The 26,760-nt window shown below is 38.3% G+C and overlaps 5 protein-coding genes and 1 pseudogene across 5 annotated transcripts; 2 read left to right on the plus strand and 4 right to left on the minus strand.

Moving 5' to 3' along the window:
• Positions 1 to 313: 313 nt before the first annotated feature.
• LOC111807305 lies at positions 314 to 3,580 on the minus strand (annotated as a pseudogene).
• Positions 3,581 to 5,648: 2,068 nt separating this feature from the next.
• LOC111807663 (homocysteine S-methyltransferase 3-like) lies at positions 5,649 to 9,191 on the minus strand. The gene is made up of 7 exons (XM_023693480.1): positions 8,964 to 9,191; positions 8,174 to 8,230; positions 7,799 to 8,025; positions 7,579 to 7,708; positions 7,306 to 7,509; positions 6,112 to 6,183; positions 5,649 to 5,997 (listed from the first exon to the last, which is right to left on the minus strand). Exons 1-7 carry the CDS (start codon positions 9,144 to 9,146, stop codon positions 5,851 to 5,853), a joined length of 1,020 nt encoding a protein of 339 aa, XP_023549248.1. The 5' UTR covers positions 9,147 to 9,191; the 3' UTR covers positions 5,649 to 5,850.
• A 4,718-nt stretch (positions 9,192 to 13,909) lies between these two features.
• Positions 13,910 to 18,731, plus strand: LOC111807363 (CRC domain-containing protein TSO1-like). The gene is made up of 10 exons (XM_023693060.1): positions 13,910 to 14,145; positions 14,651 to 14,802; positions 14,889 to 15,105; positions 15,845 to 16,230; positions 16,314 to 16,385; positions 16,490 to 16,670; positions 16,742 to 16,837; positions 16,938 to 17,004; positions 17,869 to 18,007; positions 18,079 to 18,731. Exons 1-10 carry the CDS (start codon positions 14,077 to 14,079, stop codon positions 18,452 to 18,454), a joined length of 1,755 nt encoding a protein of 584 aa, XP_023548828.1. The 5' UTR covers positions 13,910 to 14,076; the 3' UTR covers positions 18,455 to 18,731.
• Positions 18,732 to 19,804: 1,073 nt separating this feature from the next.
• On the plus strand, positions 19,805 to 22,906 carry LOC111807816 (proteasome subunit beta type-2-A-like). The gene is made up of 3 exons (XM_023693694.1): positions 19,805 to 20,143; positions 20,227 to 20,350; positions 22,421 to 22,906. The coding sequence occupies exons 1-3, from the start codon at positions 19,986 to 19,988 to the stop codon at positions 22,751 to 22,753; spliced, it is 615 nt and encodes a 204-aa protein (XP_023549462.1). The 5' UTR covers positions 19,805 to 19,985; the 3' UTR covers positions 22,754 to 22,906.
• Positions 22,907 to 24,060: 1,154 nt separating this feature from the next.
• Positions 24,061 to 24,511, minus strand: LOC111807676. Its single transcript, XM_023693500.1, has one exon. It carries the CDS (start codon positions 24,506 to 24,508, stop codon positions 24,077 to 24,079), a length of 432 nt encoding a protein of 143 aa, XP_023549268.1. The 5' UTR covers positions 24,509 to 24,511; the 3' UTR covers positions 24,061 to 24,076.
• A 180-nt stretch (positions 24,512 to 24,691) lies between these two features.
• LOC111807600 (non-specific lipid-transfer protein-like protein At2g13820) lies at positions 24,692 to 25,767 on the minus strand. The gene is made up of 4 exons (XM_023693392.1): positions 25,303 to 25,767; positions 25,206 to 25,232; positions 25,066 to 25,125; positions 24,692 to 24,993 (listed from the first exon to the last, which is right to left on the minus strand). Exons 1-4 carry the CDS (start codon positions 25,628 to 25,630, stop codon positions 24,800 to 24,802), a joined length of 609 nt encoding a protein of 202 aa, XP_023549160.1. The 5' UTR covers positions 25,631 to 25,767; the 3' UTR covers positions 24,692 to 24,799.
• Between the last annotated feature and the right edge of the window lie 993 nt (positions 25,768 to 26,760).

Genomic DNA, 26,760 nt, shown 5'->3' on the forward strand with positions numbered 1-26,760 from the left:
ATGCTGTATGAACTTGCATTATTTTGACAGTCCAGTGTCATTGCATGTGTCATTGGAGTGATTTTGAACTTGATGAATGCCAGTATAGCAAGTTTCAAAATCTTTTGCCCTTGTTTATCTTATCTGGTCAGAGGGATGATGACTATCTCAGTGAACCCATTTTTAAGAGAATTTTTAAGTCTTATTTTCTATGTTTTCTATTCTGCATATTCCTTTCATTGTAGAATGAGTTATGACCCTTCCCGACCACAGCGAGTTCTATAGATAGACCCTTCAATGCAAAGAAACTTGTAACTTTCTCGAAGGACAGATGTAAACCTTCATCTTAGTCTGTAGATTGTGTAATTCTATTTACTAGTTGAATCCATGTCTACAAAATTCATATAGTTAAATGTCACGAACTCGATACATTTCTAACTTAGCTAATCATTATCACTGAGATATGTTTATGCTCGGGCTCGGTTTCTTCTGTACCATAGATTCCAAAATTTCAAGATCATTCTTCAAGCCTTGTTCCTTGTTCTATCAGAAAAACTCATCAAAACTTGTTGTTCCATATGTTTCAGAATGCCTGACCTATCTCCGGCTGGAGTTTAAGTCCAAAATGAAACCATGATCATCATAATCTACCAATGTACATAATCCCACCATTATAGCTGCATTCTGACAATCTATCGACTCATATTAAGAAAAACGATGGTACAAACCATACCATACCTGCAAAAGACTTGGAACTCATGGAGTTTTGATAATTTGAGGTCATGATCTGTTGGAAGGAGCAAGGATACGTAAGGAAGAGAAGTCGGCCAAATGAAAACCAGCATTCAGAGGAACATACCGACCGTCCCGCTTTCTGGACATGAAAGCTTTCTGAGAACCGTTCGAAGAGCATCGTGGCTGCAGTGCATTACTGTTTCATGACACTCTTTCAGTAGAAGTTCAGCTCAGTATATCCATGAGAGTATGGTAGGAGCTCCTCCACATCAACCTTAGAAGTACCACCCATGTTTTTCTTTGATTCGCCACGGTTTGACTCTACCTCAGCACAAAACAAGCCATAAACAGGTCTATGATCCAAAAACTGGGACTCACCTCGAACATACGACAACTGATGGAGACCTTCCCCATACCACAAAATCCGATCACACCTTCACAAAATTAACAGACAGATATAAGAACTCAAGGAGGAGTTGTTCTTGGTGCACTAAAGTTGCATCCTTACCAAGCAGGAGTCCTACGTTTCTCCTTCCAGTACATACCGTCCCCGGAGTACTGGTCTGAATTATTCGAGTATTTGTAAGTTGGTGGAAAATATATATTGCCTTCGTTCCATCCAACGAAGACTCGACCGTAAATCTGCTCGTTACGTAACTGCAATGGACGGAACAATTTAAATAACAAAGCATTTAGAACACAAAACCACATGTCACAGGAAGAACACAAACATGCCTGATCATTCTCAAGCAATACTCTCCAATTTTGCATCTCAACAAGCGCCTTGGCCGAGCGGTGAGAGAGAGCGATTCGGTAATTCAAATCCCCAAACCAGATAACTCGACTGGAAGATTAACTCATAGTTAAAAAATACTTAAACGTCGAACATAGGCGTGCATGGTTCGTTACTTTTACGTGTACTTTCTCCACATAACTTACTACAAACGATACTAAAACATGAATAGATCAAATGAACACTGGAGAGAAGAAACTCACTCATGCTCGAGGATCGTTTGGGGTGATTTCTGATGAGGAAAGGCTCGATCAGACCGAAACCGGGTCTTCTTTAGTATCTCGATCACATCAGAATTCCTTCTTAACTCATCGCCCTGTTTCTGTCCTGAGGTTAAGTGACTACAGATGAAGCAAAAGCTTGTTTGATGCAAAGACAAACTGACTGAAATTGATCCCTTATTTCCTAGGTAACCCATCAATCCTCTACCAACACAGGATACTTTCGTGTTCCGTATGCTATCCTTCAACTCGCTCCTGATCCATATCGTGAGAAAAACGCCAACCATTTGTTTATTAGCAACCAAGCAATACCGTGAACGTCTCGACGTCCCGTGTTCGTCTTCCTTGGATGTGGATCCATTATATAACGGTGGTGAATATAACGTTTCACTAGTCAAATCCCCATGGCATCCATCATCTTCGGACGACCCCCATTTCGAGTAATCACTTGGCCTTGACTCATTGCTTTGCCTACAATAATCACTTTTCCTAGTATAGTTACTTAGCCTGTGTCCCCATCTGAAACTCGACTCGTAGTCACTAGACCGGTGGTCGAAGATCACATGATTCGAGATGCTAAATCTTCTATCAAGTTGGTTCGATGATCCACCACTATTAGTTGTATGAAACGATCGACGAAGAAAGTAAGACGAGTTCTTCAGCCTCAATGATTCGTCAAAATCATCATTAACTTCTATGACTGGCTCAGGGATGGGAGATGGCATGTAGGAACACCCTTCATCTCCTGTTCCGGGAAGATCGTTTAGCGTTTTCTGAATGAGCGTTAGCCATTTTCTGGCCGGACCGCTGTCCTCCCCGCCCAACACGTTACCAGCATTCAATGGTACTATCTCTTGAAATCTGAAACATTGTAAAAGTAGATAAAATTTTTATGTTTCAGTTCTTTTGACAACCTTAAATGCATCAAATCTACTCATACCCAAGTACATAAATGTCTGCAGGAGCTGAAGTATGAAGCCAGTCTTCCAAACTTAGATTACTAGGAGGGGATCTGCCACCAACATTCCATGTAGCTACAAAAATGCTGCCCCCAAACCAAACATAAAACTTCTGGTTGTTAAATTAAATTTCAGATCAACAAACAAGAAGAAACTTGTAGTTTAAAAGGAAAGAATCATATACACCTATAGTTCTGTACGTCTACGATACGAGGATCGTCGATATTCATACGTTCATGCTGGCTACACTCTATTCTCTCACTAGATTTCTCTGTAGAGATAGATGGACAAGGATTGTGAGATCCCATATCGATTAGAACAAAACGAATCTAGCGTTCGACATTTACCTTCATGAACACCATGATCTTCCAGATAATCCTCCCTTCCAGTTCTAGTTTTGGTATTAAACCATTTTGTCACCATTTTCTTGGACCATGAGAGCTGCATCAAACAGTTTGAAAGAAACAAAAATGAATACCCATTAAGGAAAAGACTTGTTGAAGTAAAAGAAAGTGATGAAACACCTTGCTTTTCTTTGAATTCTCATCCCTCATTGCCTCCTCCTCTGTTTTCTTTCTCTAATTTAATGAATTATGGTCAGAAACAAGAGAAAAAGAGAGCCCCAGGTGGGATTTTCCTTCCCCAAATGGCAGAAAGTTCAATATAATGACATGAAATCCAATCAATTTCCCCTGTTTTCTACTCATTTGTCCCTCAAATTAGCGGAACAAACCAAAAGAAGAACAGAAAGAGCATACAAACTTGGAGAAAATGGCTAAGTCTTAGAAATTTAAGAAAAATTTCAACATCAGTGGTCCAGTGAAGTGAAGGCGAGTTTGCATCTATCTCAATCTCCTTCTTCTTCCCATTATGGTCCACCAAAACCAGTTGCAAAAGCCACAAACCCCAAGCTTTGGCTTGAATATGGGGTACCCACTTAACCATTCCATTCCTTTTTTACCTTCCCCAAATGGGTCTCTCAGATTTTACTTCTTTCTGTAATTAATATGATCTGTTCATGCTTCAAAGTAAAAAAAAGAACAAATGGGTGTGAAAAAAGTTTGATTTTTTATGATTAACTGTTGCTGGTATGCATATCATTCATCAAAAGAGGGTGTCCCTTTCGTTGTGGGTTTATTCCTAAAGCTCATAATTATTGAGCCTTATCAGTGGTCAATTCAGTTAGAGAAAACTTGAAAATCTGACGACAAAATTTAGTGAGCTGATGGTGGAACATTCCAATGCTGGGACACCATATTAAATTTATACTCATCAACTCAGCAACCAATATTCATATGGATATCCTTTCTTCATGCATTTATTTCAGCTATTGCAGATCAATCAAGAAATGAATACAAAATTCTGTGAAATGGTTCGAACATTTTTGATTGTGTAATGGTTTTCATATCAAGGGTGGCTGTCTAATCAATCTAAAATGATTGATTTTGGTTCATAACTTGTTTGGGTGTTGGGAGAGTTATTTGAATTTAGAAGAAAGAGAAAAGAAAAGTGTGGGATGAACAGCACTTTAAAGGACGGTGTTTATGTGAATAATCACATCAAGTAAAGAGGAAAATTGGGCCATGTTTGGAGAACTAAAGAAGAATACTCCTCACTGTTCTTCCTTTTCTTTTTTAATTTCAAAATTAAATTTTGTTCATAGGGAATGTCTAAGGAATCCTTACGTTTATCATATGTGAGATCCTACGTCGGTTGGAGAGGAGAATGAAGTATTTTTTATAAGGGTGTCGAAACTTTTTCTTAATAGATGCGTTTTAAAAACCTTGAGGGAAAACATGAAAAGAAAAGCCTAAAGAGGAGAATATCTACTAGCGGTGGGCTTAAGTCGTTACAAATGATATCCGGGCGATGTGCCAGCGAGGAGGCTGTTCCCCGAAGGAGGGTAGACACGAGGCGGTGTGCCAGTAAGGACGCTGGCCCCTGAAGGGGGGTGGATTTGGTAGAGTCCCACATCGATTAGAGAAAGGAACGAGTGCGAGCGAGGACGCTCGATCCTGAAGGAGTGTGGATTTGGTGGGGGTCCCACACGATTGGAGAAAGGAACGAGTGCTAGCGAGGACATTGGACCCTGAAGGGGTGTGGATTTGGTGGGGGTCCCACATCGATTGAAGAAAGGAACGAGTGTCAGCGAGGACGCTGGACCCTGAAGGGGTGTGGATTTGGTGGGGGTCCCACATCAATTGGAGAAAGAAACGAGGACCCGTGAGGACGCAGAACCCTGATGGGGTGTGGTTTTGGTGGGGGTCCCACATCGATTGGAGAAAGAAACGAGTGCCAGCGAGGACGCTGGACCCTAAAAGGGGGTGGATTGTGAGATCCCACATCGGTTGGAGAGGAAAATAAAACACCCTTTATGAGGGTGTGGAAACCTCTCCCTAGTAGACACATTTTAAAAACCGTGAGGGGAAGCATGAAAGGGAAAGCCCAGAGAGAACAATATCGGCTAGCGGTGTGCTTGGGCTGTTACAAACGTTTCAAAAACTTTGAGGAGAAGCACGAAAGGGAAAGCCCAAAGAAGACAATATCTACTAGCAGTAGGCTTAGGCCGTTACAACTTCATGCAATAGAAATTAGTTCTTTGTTACTTATTCGATACATTACATGGAAAAAGAGAAGATTCAAACATAGATGGAAGCCTCATGGCTCTGCCCAATAAGACAACCAGACTTGGCCATCAATGATATTTGTTACAGAACCCAACAACATAAAGCTCCTATTTCCCTCCCAGAGAATCTAAAGCCAAATCCTAAGGATTTAATCAGGCAGTCAAAAGAGGGAACAGCACAAGATTGGTATATCTTAATACCCACTCAAAGACTTAACACTTGTACTGGTTGCTATTGTCTTCAAGCATATGGGCTACTCATTTTCCTTTCTGGGCTTAGGACTTGCAATTGGTGGCTAGCAATGAAACCATCAATCACTATCAATTTCAAATTATTGCATCATGAAAACGCTTGTGGGAACTTCATCATTTATCATCCAAAGTCAAATCAAGTATTCTTTGAACATGAACAACTTATTCCTTGAACAGCTCTCTTTTCCTTAATATTTACAAAAATTTATGTTCATCCCATAATCTAAAACAGAGCTGATATATTGGATATAGTTCATACCAAGCTTGTTAATAAGGGGAAACAGCTCAAAAGGCTTTAGAAGAAAGCGCTTTTGCTATGCCTTGGATTGTGTTTGGAGTGGTGCGGCAGCATCCGCCAAACAGAGAGGCTCCTGCTTCCTTCCACTTACTTACATATGATACGAAGTCTTCCCCTGTCATTCCATCCGATTTCTGCAAAGATAAAAGAAGTGATTGAGGATGGGGGAACCCGACCGTCGTGGCATACGAAGGAACGAAACCGTGAAGTTCGAAGAACACACACAGGAAAAGTAGTAGGACACTCACCAACCACTGTTTGGTTTCACCATCATATGTCTCCCCGCTGTTTGGATAAATCACAATGGGTTTGTTAGTGACCTGCCAATTAGAGAACAAGATTTACTTAGAATATGAACATATTTGAAGGCTGCTTTCAGTGTTCTTTTTCCATTATTAGACTGCTTTCCATGTTGTTCCTGCTGCTCTTGTGTCCATTATTATGACTGGGGCTTAGAACAAGCGTTTGGTAGTGAAGAAAGGTGGCTATGGCTTAGTATTTTCCTCTTTTCAAGGAACATGAATTGTGAGAGTGAGATCCTACGTCGGTTGGAGAGGGGAACGAAGTATTCTTTATAAGGGTGTGGAAACCTCTCCCTAGTAGACGCGTTTTAAAACCTTGAGGGGAAGTTTAGAAGGGGAAGCCCAAGAAAGACAATATATGCTAGCGGTGGACTGTTACAAATGGTATCAGAGTTAGACACCGGGCGATGCGCTAGCGAGGACGTTGGGTCCGCCAAGGGAGTGGATTGTGAGATCCCACATCGGTTAGAGAAGGGAATAAAGCATTCCTTATATGGGCGTGGAAACTTTTCCCTAGTAGACGTGTTTTAAAACCTTGAAAGGAAGTTTAGAAGGGAAAACTCAAAGAGGATAATATCTAATAGCGGTGGGCTGTTACAAATGGTTTTAGAGCTAGACACTGGGTGGTGTGCCAGCGGGACGCTGGCACCCCCAAGGGGGTGGATTGTGAGATCCCACATCGTTTGGAGAGGGGAAAGAAACATTCCTTATAATGGTGTGGAAACTTTTCCCAAGTAGCCACGTTTTAAAACCTTGAGGAGAAGTTCAAAAGGGAAAGCTCAAAGAGGACAATATCTACTAGCAGTGGGCTGTTACAACTGGTATCAGAGCTAAACACCGAGCGGTGTGCCAGCGAGGACGTTGGGTCCTCCAAGGGGGTGGATTGTGAGATCTCGGAGAATGAAGCATTCCTTATAAGGATGTGGAAACCTCTCTCCTAGTAGACGCGTTTTAAAACCTTGAGGGAAAGTCCAGAAGGAAAACTTGGTTGATAAATGTTGTTACTAAGAGATAGAAATGACTTCATTTGTGCAGACACTAATTCCCAAATCCTCAAATTTACATTAAACTTATGCCAACTTGAACGTAGAACAACTCTTGCAAACTCCGAAATCATAAAAGGGTATGCGCGGAATTTACCTCTCGAATCGACGAGATTAGTCCATGAATATATCTGGGAGGAGTACAGTTGATTCCCACAGCAACAACTCGCTTCGAAGCATCTGCAATGGAGGCACAATCAGTAATAGAATCCCCACTCACCACATTGATACCATCCTTGGAGTTGAAAGAAAACCAAGCAGGAATTTCAATGCCCTCTTCATCAAGAAGCTCAGCATATGCCTGCAAATTCCACATAAACACCATAAAGAACTTAAACAAGGAGGAACCCTGCCAACACCATTTTCATACTTGAGCTTCCAACTTGTTCGGAATCGTCTCGAACGCGATTAAATCAGCACCAGCATTGGCCAAAATCTGCACCCTTCTCCTATGAAAATCTTTCAGTGTTTCTAAACTAACTGAATCACCATACTTCCCACTGTAAAAAGGTACAACCACAGCTCAAATTTGCAACCATTGAAGTCCATTCTAAGACTATGCTCTAAGACTATGCTGAGATTTTGCTCACCTGTATTCAGACCCATCAGCCAAATAAGCTCCGTAGCTGCCGACCGAGGCAGCTACAAGAATCGGCCTCGTCGAGCCCCTTTCAGTTGCAGTCCAATCCCAAGAATCCTTTGTACATCGTTCGAGATAGATCTCACGAGCTTCAAGTGCAATTTCAACACTTTTTCTTAGCAATTCTTCACTTTCATCTCTAGAAAATCCTTTAGCTTCAAAACCCTGGATTGTTGCCTGCAAACACAATGAAATCATGGGTTTCTTAACATTTTGAATCTAGAGTAATAACCAAACAAGTACTCAAGAACAATTGTAGCAACAATTTAAACAATAAGAAGCTGTAAAACAGTGTTAGAACAATGAAATGGGTGAAGAAAAGAACCTGATAAGATGCTGTGGTAATGATATTGGCACCAGCATCAAGGTAGTCTAAATGCACCTGTCATATATTAAGCAGATTAGCTTACTTCCTCATCGTTGATCGTTAGGAGGGAGTCCCACGTTCCATAATTTAATTAATGGATAACCTTAAAAAACTAAACATAAAACCTTAAAATAAAAAAAAATTAAATGTCCATTAAATATTTTAAAAAGTCAACCACAAATTTAATTAATTTCAAAAGGTGGCGCGGAGACGGTTCGAACAAGAGACCTGTTGGTTAAATGAGCCCTATTTTCATATTGGGCCTACGACGGCCCATTCATTCTCCGGCCCAGAACGATGTACAACCGACAAATTAAATTATAATTTATTTAAATCTGCAAATCGTGATTTAAAAAAAAAAAATACAGCTCAATGCGATAATTATTCTGTTTTTATTCTCTATTTTTCAAAAAAAGAAAAAAAAAACATTTAGTGATTTACAGCAACTTTTTATAATTATGAGAACTTTAGTAGAAAAAATAAAATAAAATAAGATTCCAAAGAATAAATAAATAAAATTAAGTTATTCTCATTTTAATAGTCTAATATATAACTTAATTTAAATTCAACGATCTATCAATTATCCGTTTATTAAATTTTAGATAATCCTAAATTTTTTAATTTATATCTAATACATATATTTAATTTTTTTTTATTTTACATCACATAAATTCCTGCCTTTTTATAATAAATAAAAAAAGAATAAATTTAAAATTTTATTATGCCCATAATTTATAAAAGAAAGTACCCGTCGGACGATGTGAGGGGAACTGACGAGGCATTTAGCGCTCCAGAGAGGATCGTTAAGATCGGCGCCATGCCGTTCCAGTTCAGTGGCCAAGCCGCCGTCTATAACGCCGTAGCCGCCGCACTGTCTCAGAAAATCAGTCATGAAGGTGGTGGTTTCCGCCGGAACACGTGCCTCGTTCATTGCTCCGACTGTTAGCGAAAGACGAGCGAGAATACGCACAGACGCCACCGGTTTCTCGAACCCTTTTATACAAGGATTGCAGAGCGGAATTACTAAAACACCCCTAACCCCGTTCAATAATTACCTAAATTTTAAAAATATTATTATATGGGAAACTTTCTTATTTAAGTAATTAAATATCATTATATTATTTTGACTTAATATTAAGTTAAATGGTTTAATTATATTAAATAATACTAATTATAATTTATGTTTGCATCAATTTATTCTCTTACTTTTCATTATTTAATTAATTTTTTTACATAACATATTTAAATATTTAAATTAATGAGGAGAGGATAATTTAGATAATAATAATAATAAAATATAATATTTTTTTATAGGAATTTCAGAGGTTTTTAATTTATTTTAGGGTAAGAAATGCCGTGACTAAAACAAATAACAAAGCTTCAAAATGAAGTTATGTGACTTTTTTATTTTTTTATTTTTTTATATTATCCTGATTCTTTTAGTAAAACAAAAATCCTCAAAATTATCCTATCATTAAAAAAAATAGCTAAAAAATAAATATGACGTGGCACCTTTAGACAACAAAAAGAAAATTAAGTAAAGTGGATGAGGACAGAATAGAAGTGGGTTTACGTAGGATCCAACCAAATTTCTCTTCTGTAAATACATGGACACGTGTACTGTTTAATTACGTGGACATGACACGTGTCTAAGCTTTTTTTTTTTTTTTCATTGAAATATAATTTCAAATTTTTGTTGATTATTTTCACGTGTTTTTATTTTTAAAACAATTTTAAAATATTTATAAAAATTTGAGTAATATTGTCACTTTGTAAAAAAATAATAAATATTCTAATGAAAATTTGAGAAATATATATTTAATAAATAAATAAATAATAGCACAAAGAAATAGACAGCAGAAGAGAATGTACCAGGTCGTGTAAGCGTCCACGGTACATTAAATAAATTGACATTATTTATTTTTATTCTATTATAATAAAATTTTGAAATTTTAAAAACGGTTATATTTAGTAGACTGAGTTTGGTTATTTTTTAGAATTGAATCGGTTGGGTTTGAGTTTAGAGTTAACTGGACAAAGATTCAAGTAAACCCGTACTGAACTAGTACTGACTAAGCATATTTACTTCTAGGGCTTTGTTTCACATATGCAACCAAAACCATTGCACGTCTCCCTCATCCTTGCTGCCAACCGTTGCTGATAAGGTAAGGAATCACTACAAGGGGAGTAAGATTCGGATTATCTTGTTGATCGAATATCTCAAGGCAAGAACACTTGTTTGAGATTCGAATCACTCCACAAGTAAGATCGATCATGTCTAGCTTGAATGATTCTTGTTGATCAAATATCTCAACGCAAGAACACTTGTTTGAGATTCAAATCACTTCACAAGCAAGATTGATCATGTCGAGCTTGAATGATTCTACATGCAACTTAAACTACATAGAATTGCAAAAAAACTTATCCGTTGGCTAAAGAAAGCACAAATGCTCATTTGTCTACCTATAAATCCAAGATACATGGTTTTATATAGCCTAAAAAATGAAACTATTAAAGGCAGGACAAGAGCAGTAACATTCATACTTAATGGCCATAATTAACCATTACGTAATTGTAACCTAAAGTAAATTAAAAGTCTTAAAATACATTAATGAAATACAACAACTCTAAATTGTAATCCACCCAAAAATTATGAGATGAAACTTCATTCTTGTGGCATGAATTAAAATATCTTTTGATAATTTCAACAATATTTTCTTCCCATCTTCATTGAACCATATTGTATGATTGATGTCTCTTAGTTCACAACAATATTTGCCCACGCCACATGTTACTCACCGCTTGCCCATGTCGCTTATAGCTCACTAATGCACACTATTCCGTCTCCCACTCCGCATCGCACCATGTCACACAAAATAGCAAGTGCGATTATATTGACGTGGGTTTGACTATGAGTCGATGAAACTGTAAGTTCTTAATTTTTTTAAAGCTTGTATTGAATTATTATCCGTTGAATAATATGACAACTCAATTCAATACAACTTAACTCAAAATTTTAGATTAGTCTAAAAAATGTCATCAAATCAACTCGTGTATACCCTTAATATCGAGAAGTAATATCGAGCAAAAAAAAAAAAAATGAATAGAACAAACTTTAGGTCTTATTCATCTCTCAATTATTGGGATTGGGTTGGATGACGTGGATGGCTAAGATATGTCGGATTTGCATGAAAAACAAAACAAAAATGGAAATCGACATAGCTTTGTTTAGCATAAGTGGAAGACACCAATTATTACATCATCAAACTTTTTAATTATCATAATTATATATTATTATTTTTCATTCTCATAAATTTTATTTTAATTATCTTTAAACAAATATCTCTCAATATATATATATATATATATAAGGCCAAGAAAATGACACACAAAAAACCACTATATTTTATAATTTTGTCATTTTAAAGATTTAAAATTTAATAATTTGAGTATAATTCAAATCATCATGATATTATATTTATATAAAAAAAAAAAAAAAAAAACTTAAAATTTAATTTAATTTTTTTTTTTTTTTTTTATAATACTTTTAACAAACGAAATCTATCTCTAGTCCCACTTTTATGGTTTATTTTTTATTTAAAAAATATTATTAGATTTATTAAGATGTTTATACATTTTTAATAGAAATTATATAATTAAAAATTATTTGAAATGGGCCGAATTTATAAGTTAGGAGCTAAAGTGGGCCATGAAATTCTGGGTTGGGCTTTAATCTTAGTAAGTCAAGGCCCAATGGGTAACTCCCAGATTGATTGAATATATCTATTTAAACTTTTATTTTTAACCTGATTTTATTTATAATTAAAAAAAAAATCTAATAAATTATTTCATATTAATAAAAATATAGCTTCTATAGTATTACTGATCATTTAAATTGATTTATTTATTAAAATTTATAATTTTAATTGATTTTCACCCAACTTTAAATAATAAATAAAAAAATCCATTCCTTTATTATTATTATTATTTATTAACAGGTCAGTTAGCAAATGGGGTAACAAAAAGCACGTGAGGGAGTAAATACGCATGGAGTGGAATGTGGGAGTTAGTGTTTAAAAAACATAAAAAATTAAAAGAAATAAAATAAATGTGGTGGGTCACGTGATGCCTGCCCTTAGTTAATAGGATACATACCCTTCACACGCCCACACGTGCCGCCTTTCAAATCTCCTGCCCGCCAAAACCTTTTTATTTTTATTTTTATTTATTTATTTTTTTGGTTGCTTTAATATTAATTTACGAATCTGATTTTGCAATTTTCTAGAACAATCTTTTTGTTACACTTTCCAATTAATGTCTGAGTTGTTATTACATAGTAACGTTTCTTAATAATTAAATTATGAATCATTTAAATTTTTATTTAAAATCTGTATGTATACGTGTGTCTAGAAAAACGAGACATGTCCTTGCAAAAAAAAAAAATGTATGAAAACAAAACATTTTTTAAAAAAATATCGAATCTTTATCTGAAATCTCACGTCAATTGTAGAGGAGAATACATCATTCCTTATAAGAGTCTGAAAAACCTCTCACTAGTAGACACGTTTTAAAATCTTGAACGAAACCCAACGGTGTACCAGCGAGGATATTGGGCCCCAAAATGGTGAATTGTGAAATCTCACATCGATCGGAGAAAAGAACGACTTCTTGGGCTGTTACACTTTATGAATACCCAGTTGAGTGACTTAACTGTTAACGTCAGAAAATGCAATCACATGCAATTCGGCTAGATATCGGGACCTATCGTTCGTGACCCTTTTTTCTATTGATCTTATTGACACGAAAACATAGTTATGATCGTGTCATTAGATTTTTAAAATCATAGGTGTGATCGAATTTGATCGTAAATATGCATGGAATGTGATGATATATTATAACGTAGGGCATGAATTAGTTGTAAATAATCATCAATCTCTCCTAGTTAGTAGTGACCACTCATTACATCCAATCATTTAAAAACAATATCCCATAAATTACACGCAATTAAATTTTCGGTTTCAAGTGCAAGTTTGACGTGGATGCTGACAAGGATCATAACTGACAATTTAAAGCCCCAAAACATGCCAAATTACGATATTATCCTCCAAACTCATTCTCCATGTCAGAGATTTTCCTTTTTTATTTTCCAAAGGGGGAGGTTTTACTTTTAGGACTTGGTCAACTTGGTTTTTATACGTAATCAGAGCGGATAGTGGTGGGATTGGACTATTACAAATAGTATAGAGCTAAATGTGAAACGGAAGTGTAACTGTCGACTCATGGGTTGATTCTCAACAAGTGGGTACGAGCGAGCAACAAAAGTCTGACAATGTTTCAGGGTTTTAGACGACATCATGAAGTGTGGCCTGTAACGATAGAAATCACGATAACGAAATGAGATGCAACAGTGTATTTAGAGGACCTTGGGGTATAAAAACAAGATCGAACCAAATGACTTTACATAGAATAGAGGTAAGTGGGTAAGAGCTGAAATGAGAGATCGTGCATGCATGCACGGTGATGTGTGACCGAACAAGCTTACTACGGGGTCGGGCGATTTATAATAAAAGAAAAAGAAAAAAGAAAAAGGGTTGGTGCGGAAAATAGGAGAGGAGAGAGTTAAAAAGAGAATGGAGGAAGCGTTACTTTATGAAAAGTGAGAGAATTTGCAGTTACAGAGCGCCAACATTGAACCCTGCCATTTGGGTTGCAGCGAGTGGCTTTGGGCTTTGCTTACAGCCCACCCTTTGCAATTTGCCTCTCACTTTCCCGCTTCTTTTCAATCTTCTTCTTCTTCTTCTACTCCTCAAATGGCGAACCCTCTGCTTTTCTTCATCTCCACTCTCTGAGTTCACTCAACAATGGATTCCACGCCGGAGACCAAACCCACCAAGCCTCCGCCGCCGCCTCCTCCCCTCTCCAAATTCGAGGTCTATTTCTCAGCCACTCTTCTTCTATGAACTCTTTCCCCATCTGGGTTTTCTCATATTTCACCATTTACAGGACTGTTCTTCATTGATCTCCATTTTTGTTCTCTTTTCCGTTTCTCAATTGGGTTCTTTTTTCATGTTCTTTTGCGTAATTTGAAACGTGGGTATTCTCTTTTTCATTATAGAAACACCATTTTCGCCCTCTTTTGAGTTTCTGAAACATGGGTTTCTCTGTTTCTTCCTCTGTAATTACACCTCCATTTTTGCTCTGTTTTCAGTTTCTCAATTTGGTGCTTTTTCTGGGTAATTTGTGTAGTTTAAGATATGGGTATTCTCTGTTATTACACTCCATTTCATCCTCGTTTAAGTTTCTCAATTGGGATTCCTTTTCTTTTTCTGGGTCTCGTGTAATTTAAAGATATGGGTATACTCTGTTTTTAGAACTCCATGTTCTTCCTGGTTTAAAAGTTGTTAAATTTAACGAAATTGTTTGATTATAATGCAGGATTCACCAGTTTTCAACTTCATCAACAGCCTATCACCCATAAAGCCTGTTAAATCTGTTCATACGGTTCAAACATTCAACTCCATTTCTTTCCCTTCCCTTCCAGTTTTCAGTTCGCTGCCGCAGTTCAGTCCTCTCAAGTCCCCAAAACGGTAACAGGAGAAACAAACACACTTGCATTCAATTCGATTTGCTTCGTTTTTTTGTTTTTTTTTTAATCGATAATTAATTTTTACAGGCCGAATTTTTCGAATGCATCGAGATCCCCGTCTGCAGTTTCCAAAAATAAAGGAGCGGTTATATTGATGGATCAGTTACTTGAGATTTTCGTGCCGGGAATTCCTCCCGGCGACGACTTAACTCCGAGAGTTCAGCCGCCGGAAATGGTCAATTCCGGCGCTGGCGAGGCTCATGGAGTTATAAACGGCGACGTTTTGAACAGAACAGAGAACAAGGTAAAAAAATTTGGTCTTTTGACAATGTTTGACAATGTTTTTGGTTCAATTCAAACATAATTTTTGCTTTTTTCTTTATTTTTCACTAATATTTAAATTTTAAATTTTAAAAAAAAACCAAGTCTATGGTATTTTCAATTTGAAAAATAGTACTTTTTTTTATAATTTTTTTAATATTTTCAAAAAATGGCTAATAAAGCAAGAAAAGTATTATTTAAAAGCCTAAAAGAATATTGAAGAAGAAATTCATTGAGATATTAATTGACGGTGGTCAAAAAGAAATAAAGTAATTCATTTTTTTCAACTTATGATTTTTGTTTTTTTAATTATTTACTTTTTTTTTTTATATATAAGAATGTTCTCAAAATTAAAAACAAGTTTTAAAAAATAAATATAAAAAATTAAAGAATTAATTTTTGTGTTTTGTAATTTGACAATGAATTTAAATCTTTCTTTAAAGAAAAGAGAAAAAAAAAATCACAATTTTTAAAAATAATGATTTTTTTTTTTAATTTAGGATCAAAATAAAATAAAAATTAAATTAAAGTATTTTTTAATGATTAAATTACAAATTTTGTGGTAGTCTAATATATGCTTAAAATTTTAATTTTGCATTTTAAAATGATTTTTTTTTCAAATTTTTATTTAATAAATCTATAATTTTGAGATTTTTTCTTAAAAAAAAAAAAAGGAAAATGGCTGATCGGAATTGTGTTTATGAACTTGTGATTGTGTGCAGCCTCTCTCTAGTCTACAGAGCGGGAACATGCCGAGACGATGTCTAGATTTCGAAATGGCGGGAATGCTCCTCCCGGCGGCGGCGGCGGCGGCGCCCGGCGATGGTTCAATCCGCGGTTCTTGTTCTTCTTCTTCATTTCGATGCACTCTGCCTCGTATTGGTTTGCACTTGAATGCTCTTGCATCGTCTTTGAAGCACTCCGATTCAGAGAATCTGTTCTCCGAAAGGAGGCCGGGTTTTTCCAGCTCCTCCGCCGCCATTTTTACATCAAATTCCATTCAAGATCAATTCCTATTCGCTTCATCCACTCCTGAAAGTGAAAACCCTCAAGAACCAGCGAGTCTGATCGGAGAAGATTTCAATCAAATCAACCCTATAAAGAATGGGTACGTCGAAGTTGAATTTGTTTATGTATTCTCTGGATTCTGATTAGTCGCGTGTAGCTAATGATTTGTGAATGGATTTGTAGAAAATCGATGGAAGTTACTGGAAATGGGTCGTGTAAACGTTGTAACTGCAAAAAATCTAGATGCCTGAAGCTGTAAGTGACAATTTCTTATCATTGCTGCAACACTGCAACAGTTTATGCTCTTAAAGTAGTACTGATAACATTAAAATTTCAATCAAAACCTGTATTTCGTTCAGATATTGTGAATGTTTTGCTGCTGGTGTGTACTGCATTGAGGCGTGTTCATGTCTAGATTGCTTCAACAAACCGATACATGAATCTGTGGTTCTTGAGACTCGCAGACAGATTGAATCTCGCAATCCACTTGCGTTTGCTCCTAAAGTGATCTTGAACTCTGATTCTGTTTCTGAACTTGGGGTGAGATTGTATGCCTTGAATGTTTGCCACTGGTGTGTCTTGCAGTTTGATCTTGATAAGTTGTGTTGCAGGAGGATTCGAACAAGACGCCAGCTTCGGCTCGACATAAACGAGGATGCAACTGTAAGAAATCAAATTGCTTGAAGAAATACTGCGAATGCTATCAGGTGATTTGATTTGATTACTTCCTTTCGTCTTGTTCTTCTCTGGTGTGTTGTTTGTTCATCATATCTGAACTGATCTTGGTGCTTTTCTTCTTAAAACAAGGGCGGCGTTGGATGCTCCATCAACTGCAGATGTGAAGGCTGTAAAAACGGATTTGGGAGGAAAGATGGTGAGTTTGATTATACCTTGCTGCTCTTAACGCCCATCTATCATCTAATTCTGCTTGCTGCATCTATTTCAACATTCTCTCATGGGATATACTAGGCTCGCCTGATTCAGCAGGATGAGTATATTATCCTTTCCTTCAAAACTTGAGCTAGTTTTTGGAATGGTTTCTGAGATCCCACCTCGGTTGGAGAGGGAAACAAAGCATTCCTTATAACGGCGGTGGAAAACCTCTCCCTAGCATACATGTTTTAAAACCTTGAAGGGAAGCTTAGAAGGGAAAGCTCAAAGAGGACAATATCTACTAGTAGTGGGTTTGGGCTGTTACAAATGGTACCAGAACTAGGCGGTGTGCCAACGAGGATGTTGGACCTCCAAGGAGGTGGATTGTATCCCACATCGGTTGGAGAGGAGAACGAAACATTCCTTACAAGGGTGTGGAAGCCTCTCCTTAGCAAAACACGTTTTAAAATCGTGAGGCCGACGGCGATACGCAACGGGCCAAAGTGGACAATATTTGCTAGCGGTGGACTTGGGCTGTTACAAATGGTATCAGAGCTACACACCGAGCGGTGTGCCAGTGTGGACACTGGCCCCCAAAGGGGGTGAATTATGAGATCCTACATCGATTGGTGAGGGGAACGAAACATTTTTTTATAAGGGTGTGGAAACCTCTCCCTAGTAAACACATTTTAAAACCATAAGGCGGACGATGATACCAATCAAATTCATAAGACATGGTAGTAACATAAAATGCATTTGGAAAAAATTGAGAGCACATTACAGGGCTTTGTTTATAAGAAAAGCACTTTAAACTGCTTTCACTGGTAGGCTACTCAGCAGTCAATACTTTCTCTTTGGATTGCAGAATCAGCTCTAATAGGAACTGAAACTCAACAAGAGGAAGAAGGAAGAGAACATTGCCAAAAAAATGCAGAAGTACAGAGTGATGAAGGTCAGCAGAACTCAATCAACGCTGCTCCCTCAACTCAACTAGGACCACGCAGGTAAGCAATCAATCTATTTAAGTTAGTAAGAGATTCACAACAAACATGAATAAAAATGTAACTCCTTTCAGGTCATTGATTTCACTTCCATTCCATTTGAAGAGGAGACTTCCATCATCTTACCTCGACGACGAATCCTCCTCTAGATTGAGCGTTCGATTCAAACTCGACGAGCAAGGCATCATTCAAACAGAGGCGCTGCCCAAGTTTGAGAAAACCACCACCCCCTGTGAGGATGTGATGCCAGAAACTGTTTCTAATGAATCCCCTTCTAGCACAGGTGGTGTTAAGAATGTTTCTCCCAACAGTAAGAGGGTTGGTCTACGTCCACCACAGGGGGATTTCAGGCCACTGCCATCGACTCGAATCAGTCGGAAACTGATACTGCAGTCGATACCCTCCTTCCCTTCTTTTACTAATCCAAACTCAAATGAATGGACACAGTGAATTGTAAAGCCTGTGTTCTTCTCAGCCATTGCTGCTGCACCTCAACCTCTGGTGCAACTGGGGAATCTGTCATCAAGTTTAGGCCTCTAACGTTATGGAAATTTTTTGGAGTTTGTTTTTCTTGACAAACTCTGTTAGACACAGTTCAATTTGAATCTGTGTGGTGATGATGCTTCAATTCTTTGGTTTTAGGTTAAATATTCAGGATTTGAATTCTCTCTTCTTCTTGTACCCTTGCCCCCCAAGAAATAAAAAGTGTCGAACCAAATTCAAACTATTTTCTCCATTCATATTATTTGATTTATTATGATATTTTATATTCTTTTAATATAAATTATATTGAAAAATGAAAACAATCCATTTCAAATTTTATTTTCAAAAATATATAAAACAAGTTTTTTTTTTTTTTTTTTTTTTTTTTTTTTTTTTTTTTTTTTTTTTTTTTTTNATTTATTTGTCATTAAGGAATGATTGGATGAAATTTCAAAAAATAAGGCAAAGCTCTGGATTGATTAATGCAAGTGAACTGAACACTTCTTATGGATGCACTGATAAGGAGAGGAGCGAATCTTAAGGCCACACTGATAGGGAGAAGGGTGGATGGATGCACTGATAAGGAGAGGAGTGTATCTTAAGGGAGAAGGGTGGGAGAGGAGTGTATCTTAAGGGAGAAGGGTGGATGGATGCACTGATAAGGAGAGGAGTGTATCTTAAGGCCACACTGATAGGGAGAAGGGTGGATAGATAAGTAGGCTTCCCCTTTCAATTCGCCAATAGATAAGTAGGCTTCCCCTTTCAATTCGCCACCCTGATCGGGAGAGGGGATAGATAGATAAGTAGGCTTCCCCTGCACTGATAAGGAGAGGAGCGGATCTTAAGGCCACACTGATAGGGAGAAGGGTGGATAGATAAGTAGGCTTCCCCTTTCAATTCGCCACCCTGATAGGGAGAGGGGGTAGATAGATAAGTAGGCTTCCCCTTTCAATTCGCCACACTGATAGGGAGAGGGGGCAGATGATAAGTAGGCGTCCTTTTTCGATTAACAGAATGTGATTTGGGAGGATAAGTAGACTTTCCCATTCGAAGTGATTTGGGAGGATAAGTAGACTTTCCCATTCGATTCACAGAATGTGATTTTGGAGGATAAGTAGACTTCTCCTTTCGATTCACCGAAGGTAGTTTGAAACAAGATGAAAATTTGTTTGACTCGATAGGAAAGAAATCACCCTAAAAAATAATTTTTTTTAAAAAAATGGAGATTGGAATAAATTGGAGGAATAGGGATGCAAAAATAAATTAACCCATAAAGTCTAAACGTGGGTTGGGCTTAAGAAAAGAAAACATCTTCCATAAATCGCCACAGTTTTTGCAGAATTTAGGAGACGACGTGTTGCACAAGTAGCTGTGGGTGGCACTTTGTGAGAGCTTACGATCGGGAAAACCCATATTTCTATAAAGAGAAGGAGGAGAAGGGCTTCATCGGAGGCAAAGGATCGAAGACGAAGAGTGGTGAATTGTAAAGAACAAGATTATGGAATGTGTTTTCGGCCTAGTGGGTGATGGTTTCACCATTGTTGCGGCCGATTCTTCGGCGGTACACAGCATCTTGGTCCATAAATCCAACGAGGACAAGATTATGGTCCTGGACTCTCACAAGCTCGTCGCTGCTAGCGGCGAGCCTGGTGACAGGTTTGATTTACAGAGCTTTTACAGATGATTTGGCGTTCTCAGAAATCTGGGGGTTTTGATTGGGTTTTTTTGTGGTGTTTTAGGGTTCAATTCACCGAGTACATCCAGAAGAATGTCGCGTTGTATCAGTTCCGAAATGGGATCCCTTTGACAACTGCTGCTGCTGCTAATTTTACTCGTGGCGAGCTCGCCACTGCATTGAGAAAGGTACATAATTAGTTCTTTGAAATGTATTTTCTAAAATTAGGTTTCTTTTGGGCATTTGGGGGTCCATTTTGCCTGTTTTTGATTCTCTCCGGGCTTGTGGGATGGAATCTTGTTGCCCTCATCTCACCATACTATAGTTCTGGTCGTGTTGTCTCTGGGGTGGCAAATTCCTAATGAACTTGAATTCGAATTCAAGGGTTTGGTCCTTCATCAAGAGAACTTTTGATTTCTTCCTTTCACAGAACTCAGACTTCATGGTAGTGTAACTTTCTGAGCAGTGGATGTTTGAATCCGGGGAGGGTTGCATTAGAATACCATATGCAGTAGTTTGTTCCTATCATTATCTTGTAACAGCCTAAGTCCGCTAACCGATGTTGTTCGCTTTAGCCTGTTACGTATCGCTGTCAGCCTCATGGACACATCTACTAGGGAGAGGTTTCCACACCCATATGAGGAATGCTTCATTCCCCTTTCCAACTGATGTGGGCTTAGGCCATTACAAATGGTATCAGAGCCAAATACCGGACTGTGGGAGACACTGGTCGGAGTAGGGCTAGACTCTCTTCATAGTAGACACGTTTTAAAATCTTGAGGGGAAGTTCAGAAGGGAAAGCCCAAAGAGGACAATATTTAGTAGCAGTGGCTTGGGTTGTTACATTCATACAGGCTAAGATTTGGTTCTTATTCTTGTTAGGAAGCAAATTCAAGCACTATCTCCTTTCGGCTGTTATTCTATATGCTTTAGTGTTAAGTTGGAGAGTAATAAGTGAGTCGTTGGTGGTTGTTTCCACGAGGATACGAACAAATCTTTTATCTTGTGACATTTATAGGTTGTGGGCTTTTTGCTATCCTGTCTTTCTTGGAAGTTTATGGCTGAAGAATGTTTGGAATTGATTCTATTTTCTTATGAGAGTTCAGTTACCCAACAAATGTGCGAACCTCTGGTTTAGCATTCACGTGTTTTTCCCTAATGAGATGTTTAGAAAGGTAAGAAAAAACATATGCTGTTGGGTAGTTGTTCATTTCTTGATACTTGCATTATGAATGTGAGTGTAACAGCTTTGGCTCATTACGTACCACCGTTGGCCTCACAGTTTTAAAACGCGTTTGATAGAAAGAGGTTTCCACACCCTTGTAAGGAATGCTTCGTTCCCCTCTCCGAAGCATATTGCTTGGACTCGGTAATTTGGTGTTTCTGCATTGCCATTAAGATGTATTGGTTTTGCCCAATAGTTAATAGATGAGGTGGTTTAAATGGTAAATTTTTTGGTAGAATTGCTAAGAGCATGTATGGACTGGGCCGTACTTGTACGTTCTCGGCATGGCTTGGCTACTTGATAATGATAGGTTAGATGGTAGAACTAGAACCTAACATAAAAATAGGAAAAAATTTTGGGCTTGTGCATAGAATACAACAGCCATTGGTATTTGAAGCAGCTCTCTTTCTGTTCTTGGAGGAATGTTCTTAATGATGGAAAAACAAAGGGCTGCATCTTGTTTATCCATCTTTTATTTATTTATTTTGTTGATTAACTTATCATGATTTCTTCTCCAGTAAGAAACATCTAACCCTGCCTAGTTCAGAAACATCTAACATCTAAGACAGGTGTTACCATAACTTCTCTGGTCTAGGGTTCATAGCTAACATATCTATAACAGACCAAGCGCACCGCTAGTAGATATTGTCCACTTTGGTTCGTTATGTATCGCCATCAACCTCACGGTTTTAAAACGCATCTACTAGGGAGAGGTTTCCACACTCCTATAAAGAATGTTTTGTTCCACTCTCCAACCATGTGAGATCTCACAATATCACTGTTCCATCTCCCTTCCCCGTGTTTGAATATCTAGAGATTTGTCTTTCTTTCATATCTTAATTCATCTATCAAGTGTTCAGTTCTATTGCAAAGCACTTGGTTCTTGGGGTCTTTTAGAGACTGAACGGCCGAAGCTAGTAAAATCTTTCAATAGCTTATTTTGTTGTTATATAATACTGCAATTTCTCCTGAAATTGTTGTGCAACTACTACTATTGGGTCTTACTGGCCTTCCTACCATTGTCTATTTTCAGAATCCATACTCGGTAAACGTCCTCCTGGCTGGCTATGATAAGGAAACTGGTCCATCTCTTTACTACATCGATTACATTGCAACGCTTCACAAGGTTGAGAAAGGTGCTTTTGGTTATGGATCCTACTTTTCACTCTCTATGATGGATAGGCATTACCATAGCGGCATGTCAGTCGAGGAAGCAATCGACTTGGTCGATAAATGCATCGTCGAGATACTTTCAAGGCTAGTTGTGGCTCCACCAAACTTTGTGATCAAAATTGTAGACAAGGATGGGGCAAGAGAGGTTGCTTGGCGTCAATCCATTAAAGATACTGGAGCTGTTCCAGTTTGAGGAGTTTGACATTGTTGCTGAACATGGCTTTTATTTTGACATTTTCTTCCTCTGTTTTGTATACAAATGTTATGTGCTGTCTGCCATTTGAGTTGTGCTTCTATCTACCTGACAGGTTTGATTTAGGAAAATGGATTCAATATTTGAGGTTAAGATTCATCTTCTACGTGATACGTGTGATGTCCCACATTGGTTGGGGAGGAGAACAAATCACCCTTTACAAGGGTGTGGAAACCTTCCCCTAGCAGACGCATTTTAAAGTCTTGAGGGGAAGCCTGAAAAGGAAAATCCAAAGAGGACAATATCTACTAGCGTGGATCTGGGTCGTTACAATACCGATAGCGAGCCTTGTCCTGTGGGCCTTTCTATTTTTTGGACACCTTATGGTTTCAAAAAGATAAAGCATAACTGATATACCCTACTCTTAGTTCAAGAGCTTCTTAATCTAATCTACAAATTGTCAAGCGAGAGCAGAACAGATTCACAGGGAATGTATAGAAGTGATCATTTCTCAACAGTGCAAAACTGGAAAATTTCCATGCCAAGAACAGGAAAGAAATAAAAACGTTGCTCTTTATTAGTCAACAAGGAGAAGATTTATAATTTGGTTTATTGTAGCATGTTTATACATTCTATAGACCTAAGTTCCTGTTGATCCAGATTTCTACACCATAGTTACAAAAGGATGCAAAGAATATCAGAAAAATGCTCTAAAAATGGATGAATGTGGAGAAGTAAGAGTGAACCTGTCAAGAATAAGCCAATACAATATCTTGCCATTGAAAAACCTTTTGCTGTAGCAGATGAAGGAGACGGCGGCAATTCATCTGCAGGCGGTGGCGGTGGTGGCGGTGACACAAGCATAGAGGGTGGTGAGGCCATCGCAGGAGGCGGTGTGTTCTCCTCAGCTACATGGTTGTAGGCAAACATTTGAAGGTAGTATTCGTTAAAATAGTGTCAGCAATCGATCACAAATCACTACTAAATAAACATGCTTCGTTTCTAGGTTTGTGATTATAATGATACATAGATTCTTGTTGTATCCTTTGCTGAAGAAAGGGTTATTTAGTCTGATAATCCAGATTTGATGAAATTCATATAACGAAGAAGAAATCAGAAGAACATTACCAGGACTATCCGGCTCTTGGATTCCTGGAATTTTCGAGCTCTGAAGAGGAGGTAGAGTTCGTGAAGCTGATTAAACAAACAACACATCAGTTTTCAAATTAACCAGTCTTCGATTAATTATTGCCGATAAAACCATCGGAAAACAAGAATCGCTGGAATCAACGATCCGAAATCAAACCCGAGGAAGTTCAAGAATCAAGCAACTCCGGAAGTCAATAAAGAACGAGAAAGCGAGAGAGGGAAGAACGGTTTCGAACTCATACCAGAACAGAGCGAATCTAGTGAACTATTCATCTCCAAATGCGTTCCATCACTGAGAGGACAAATCGAAGACAGAGCGATCAGCTTCGTATTATTCAACGGGAAGCCCAAAATCTGAGGGTCACGAAGAAAATAACAGAGACAAATTCCACCACCGGAACCGTAAGCAGAAGAGAAAGCCTCACAGCACGACGAGGGAACCGAATCGGAAAGATTGTTCGGTGGAGCCGAGATGAAAGGCAAACATGGCGAAAGCAAGAGAAGCTCTCTGGTCGTGCATCCAGTCGGAGGCGACATCGCAACCATCGCCATCGACGCCGTGAGAACCGCAATTAACGATTTGACGACGCTAATGATCGCCGCCATTGTTAAGGTTCTGAATTCTCAAGAAAATTACAGAGATCGGAGAATCAAGAGATTTCTTCTTCACGGCTTTTAGTTTGTTAGCAAGTTCGTTGAAGTCCCTCTTAAACGATTATTTAAAGGTGAAAATGGCGGGAAGAACAAGTGAATTCCCCAAAATACCCATGGCAAATTCAACAGAAAACAGAATCATAAAACTCCAATCAAATTTCGGCGAATAACAATTATATTACAAGAGAGAAATAAAAGAAAACGAAATCGGAATCATGAGGAACAACAATATCCATCAAACACTCAGTTGAATTTTAAAATTACAAATACGAATCCCAGAAACAGGAAAGGAAAACTGTTTGATCGGACGGCGGAGGAGGAGGGAGTCAGAACCGGGCGGCTTCCGGCCGTTCCCGTCGGAGCTTCCGCTTCAGGAACCAACGGAGAAGATGGAGTTTCAGCTACCGGAGTAAGAGCCGGCGTGGTGGGTTCCGGCGCTGCAAAAAAGCCAAGTTTTTCAAAGAAGAACAAAAAACAGAGTAATTCGAAAAGGCAAGACTATTCATTACCTTGAGGACTCGCCGACGGTGAAGATTCCGGCGGGAAACTTGGTCCAAGAGCAATTGGGCCTGTTCATTTCAAAAACATGATTATTACTTGATCATTAACAGGAGGAAGAACTGAAAATCTCAACGATAAGAAACGGTACCTGGAGCAGGAACAGGGGCAGCAGCGGCTGAAACAGAGGAACCCAGATCATTAAATTTCACAACATCAAACTTTCAGATAATTAGAATCATACATACCATTGCATTGGAGGGGGACACCAGGCAAGTTACAAGCGCGAGGAAGAGAAATGGCGAGAGTTCTATTGATGGGTATTTGAAAGGGAACTCCTCCGGTGACGATGAGGCAGAGGCAGTCCCGGCCGCCGCTAGCAAGTGATCGGATGGCATTACAGCAGTCGGCAGTCGGGGAAGTGCCATTAGCAGAGCTGTTGGCGAGGAAGTTCATGCAAGGGGTGAAGGAGGAGAGCATGGAGGCAGTACATGGGGTATTGGTCTGGCCATTCGCCGGAAGAACAGCCACCAGGGCCAAGGCCAGGAGTGGAAGAAAGGGGCCAAGGAGCTTCATTTTGGGTTTGTTTGAACCTGAATTTGGTGCTGTGATTGAGAAACAGAGGAATGTTTGGGGGATTTATAGACAAGAGAGACAACTTTTGGAGAGGGGTTGATGAGGGGGTTGGTTTTGGAGCTCAACTACTGCAACAAACATGTGGAAGTGGGTGGCAATTGGAGTGAGGTGGCATGTTTATGAGCTTGTTTTTAGTTGAATTTGGATTCGTTAAGGAGCACCAATTTTGTAGCTTCATGATTGGCCAAGGTATCAACTTCTGGGTCGAGTACGTACTTCTGGGTCGAGTACGTGACTTGAAAAGTTCGATCAACCCAATATAACCCGTGTGATTTGGGTTACGATTAACAATTTATTTGGCTCAGGATTGGAAAAATCTTTTAGACTAGCTCAAAATTCAGATTGGTTGGATTAGTGACTCAGTAATCCAAATACAATTCACAATTTAGAAAAATTGTACTTACCCACGGTACATATTATATAAATAACTAAAATCTTATAAAACTCAGATATCAAACATTCACACGTCACAATACATCACTAGCATCGCTTATAAATGTCAAATATTGTTCATTTTCATAATAATCTTAAACATAGGGTAAGGTTGGGATAGGTTGTAACCTTATTTTCAAGTTGGTCAGGTTGGTTTGGTTGAAAAATGTCAACTCTCAAACTCCGTATGAGTTTTCGACTTTTAAAAAATTCAACCCAATCCAAGCCGAAAAAAAATTTAACCCACCCAATCTTTATGAGTAATTGTGAGATCCCACCTCGACTAGAGAGAAGAACGAGTGTCAACAAGGGTGGAACGAGATCCCACGTCAGTTTATAAGAGTGTGAAAACGAGGGTGGAACGAGATCCCACGTCAGTTTATAAGAGTGGAAACGAGGGTGGAACGAGATCCCACCTCAACTAGAGAGAAGAACGGGTGCGAACGAGGGGAACAAAACATTGTTTATAAGGGTGTGAAAACCTCTTCTTAGCAAATGCGTTTTAAAAACATTAGAGGGAAGAAAGAAGATCTAAAGAAGACAATATCTACTAGCTAAACACGAGCTCACCAACCAAATTGTGACAAGAGATTCGTTAAAAAAAAAAAAAAAAAAAAAAAAAAAAAAAAAAAAAAAAA

The sequence above is a fragment of the Cucurbita pepo genome, chromosome LG12, assembly GCF_002806865.2.
Source record: "Cucurbita pepo subsp. pepo cultivar mu-cu-16 chromosome LG12, ASM280686v2, whole genome shotgun sequence".
Lineage (NCBI taxonomy): Eukaryota > Viridiplantae > Streptophyta > Magnoliopsida > Cucurbitales > Cucurbitaceae > Cucurbita > Cucurbita pepo.

What these genes read in the sequence shown, in the direction of transcription:
- LOC111807663 (XM_023693480.1), bottom strand. Translation starts at nt 9,146, where the DNA reads ATGAACGAGGCACGTGTTCCGGCGGAAACCACCACCTTCATGACTGAT. An exon ending in CGAACAAGTTGGAAGCTCAA is followed by an intron (nt 7,510 to 7,578) that starts GTATGAAAATGG and finishes TGGAATTTGCAG; the next exon opens with GCATATGCTGAGCTTCTTGA. An exon ending in GTGAAACCAAACAGTGGTTG is followed by an intron (nt 5,998 to 6,111) that starts GTGAGTGTCCTA and finishes TTATCTTTGCAG; the next exon opens with AAATCGGATGGAATGACAGG.
- LOC111807363 (XM_023693060.1), top strand. Translation starts at nt 14,077, where the DNA reads ATGGATTCCACGCCGGAGACCAAACCCACCAAGCCTCCGCCGCCGCCT. An exon ending in CCTCTCAAGTCCCCAAAACG is followed by an intron (nt 14,803 to 14,888) that starts GTAACAGGAGAA and finishes TAATTTTTACAG; the next exon opens with GCCGAATTTTTCGAATGCAT. An exon ending in AAATCTAGATGCCTGAAGCT is followed by an intron (nt 16,386 to 16,489) that starts GTAAGTGACAAT and finishes TATTTCGTTCAG; the next exon opens with ATATTGTGAATGTTTTGCTG.
- LOC111807816 (XM_023693694.1), top strand. Translation starts at nt 19,986, where the DNA reads ATGGAATGTGTTTTCGGCCTAGTGGGTGATGGTTTCACCATTGTTGCG. An exon ending in AGCGGCGAGCCTGGTGACAG is followed by an intron (nt 20,144 to 20,226) that starts GTTTGATTTACA and finishes GTGGTGTTTTAG; the next exon opens with GGTTCAATTCACCGAGTACA. An exon ending in TCGCCACTGCATTGAGAAAG is followed by an intron (nt 20,351 to 22,420) that starts GTACATAATTAG and finishes GTCTATTTTCAG; the next exon opens with AATCCATACTCGGTAAACGT.
- LOC111807676 (XM_023693500.1), bottom strand. Translation starts at nt 24,508, where the DNA reads ATGGCGGCGATCATTAGCGTCGTCAAATCGTTAATTGCGGTTCTCACG.
- LOC111807600 (XM_023693392.1), bottom strand. Translation starts at nt 25,630, where the DNA reads ATGAAGCTCCTTGGCCCCTTTCTTCCACTCCTGGCCTTGGCCCTGGTG. An exon ending in TGTCCCCCTCCAATGCAATG is followed by an intron (nt 25,233 to 25,302) that starts GTATGTATGATT and finishes CCTCTGTTTCAG; the next exon opens with CCGCTGCTGCCCCTGTTCCT. An exon ending in ACCGTCGGCGAGTCCTCAAG is followed by an intron (nt 24,994 to 25,065) that starts GTAATGAATAGT and finishes GCTTTTTTGCAG; the next exon opens with CGCCGGAACCCACCACGCCG.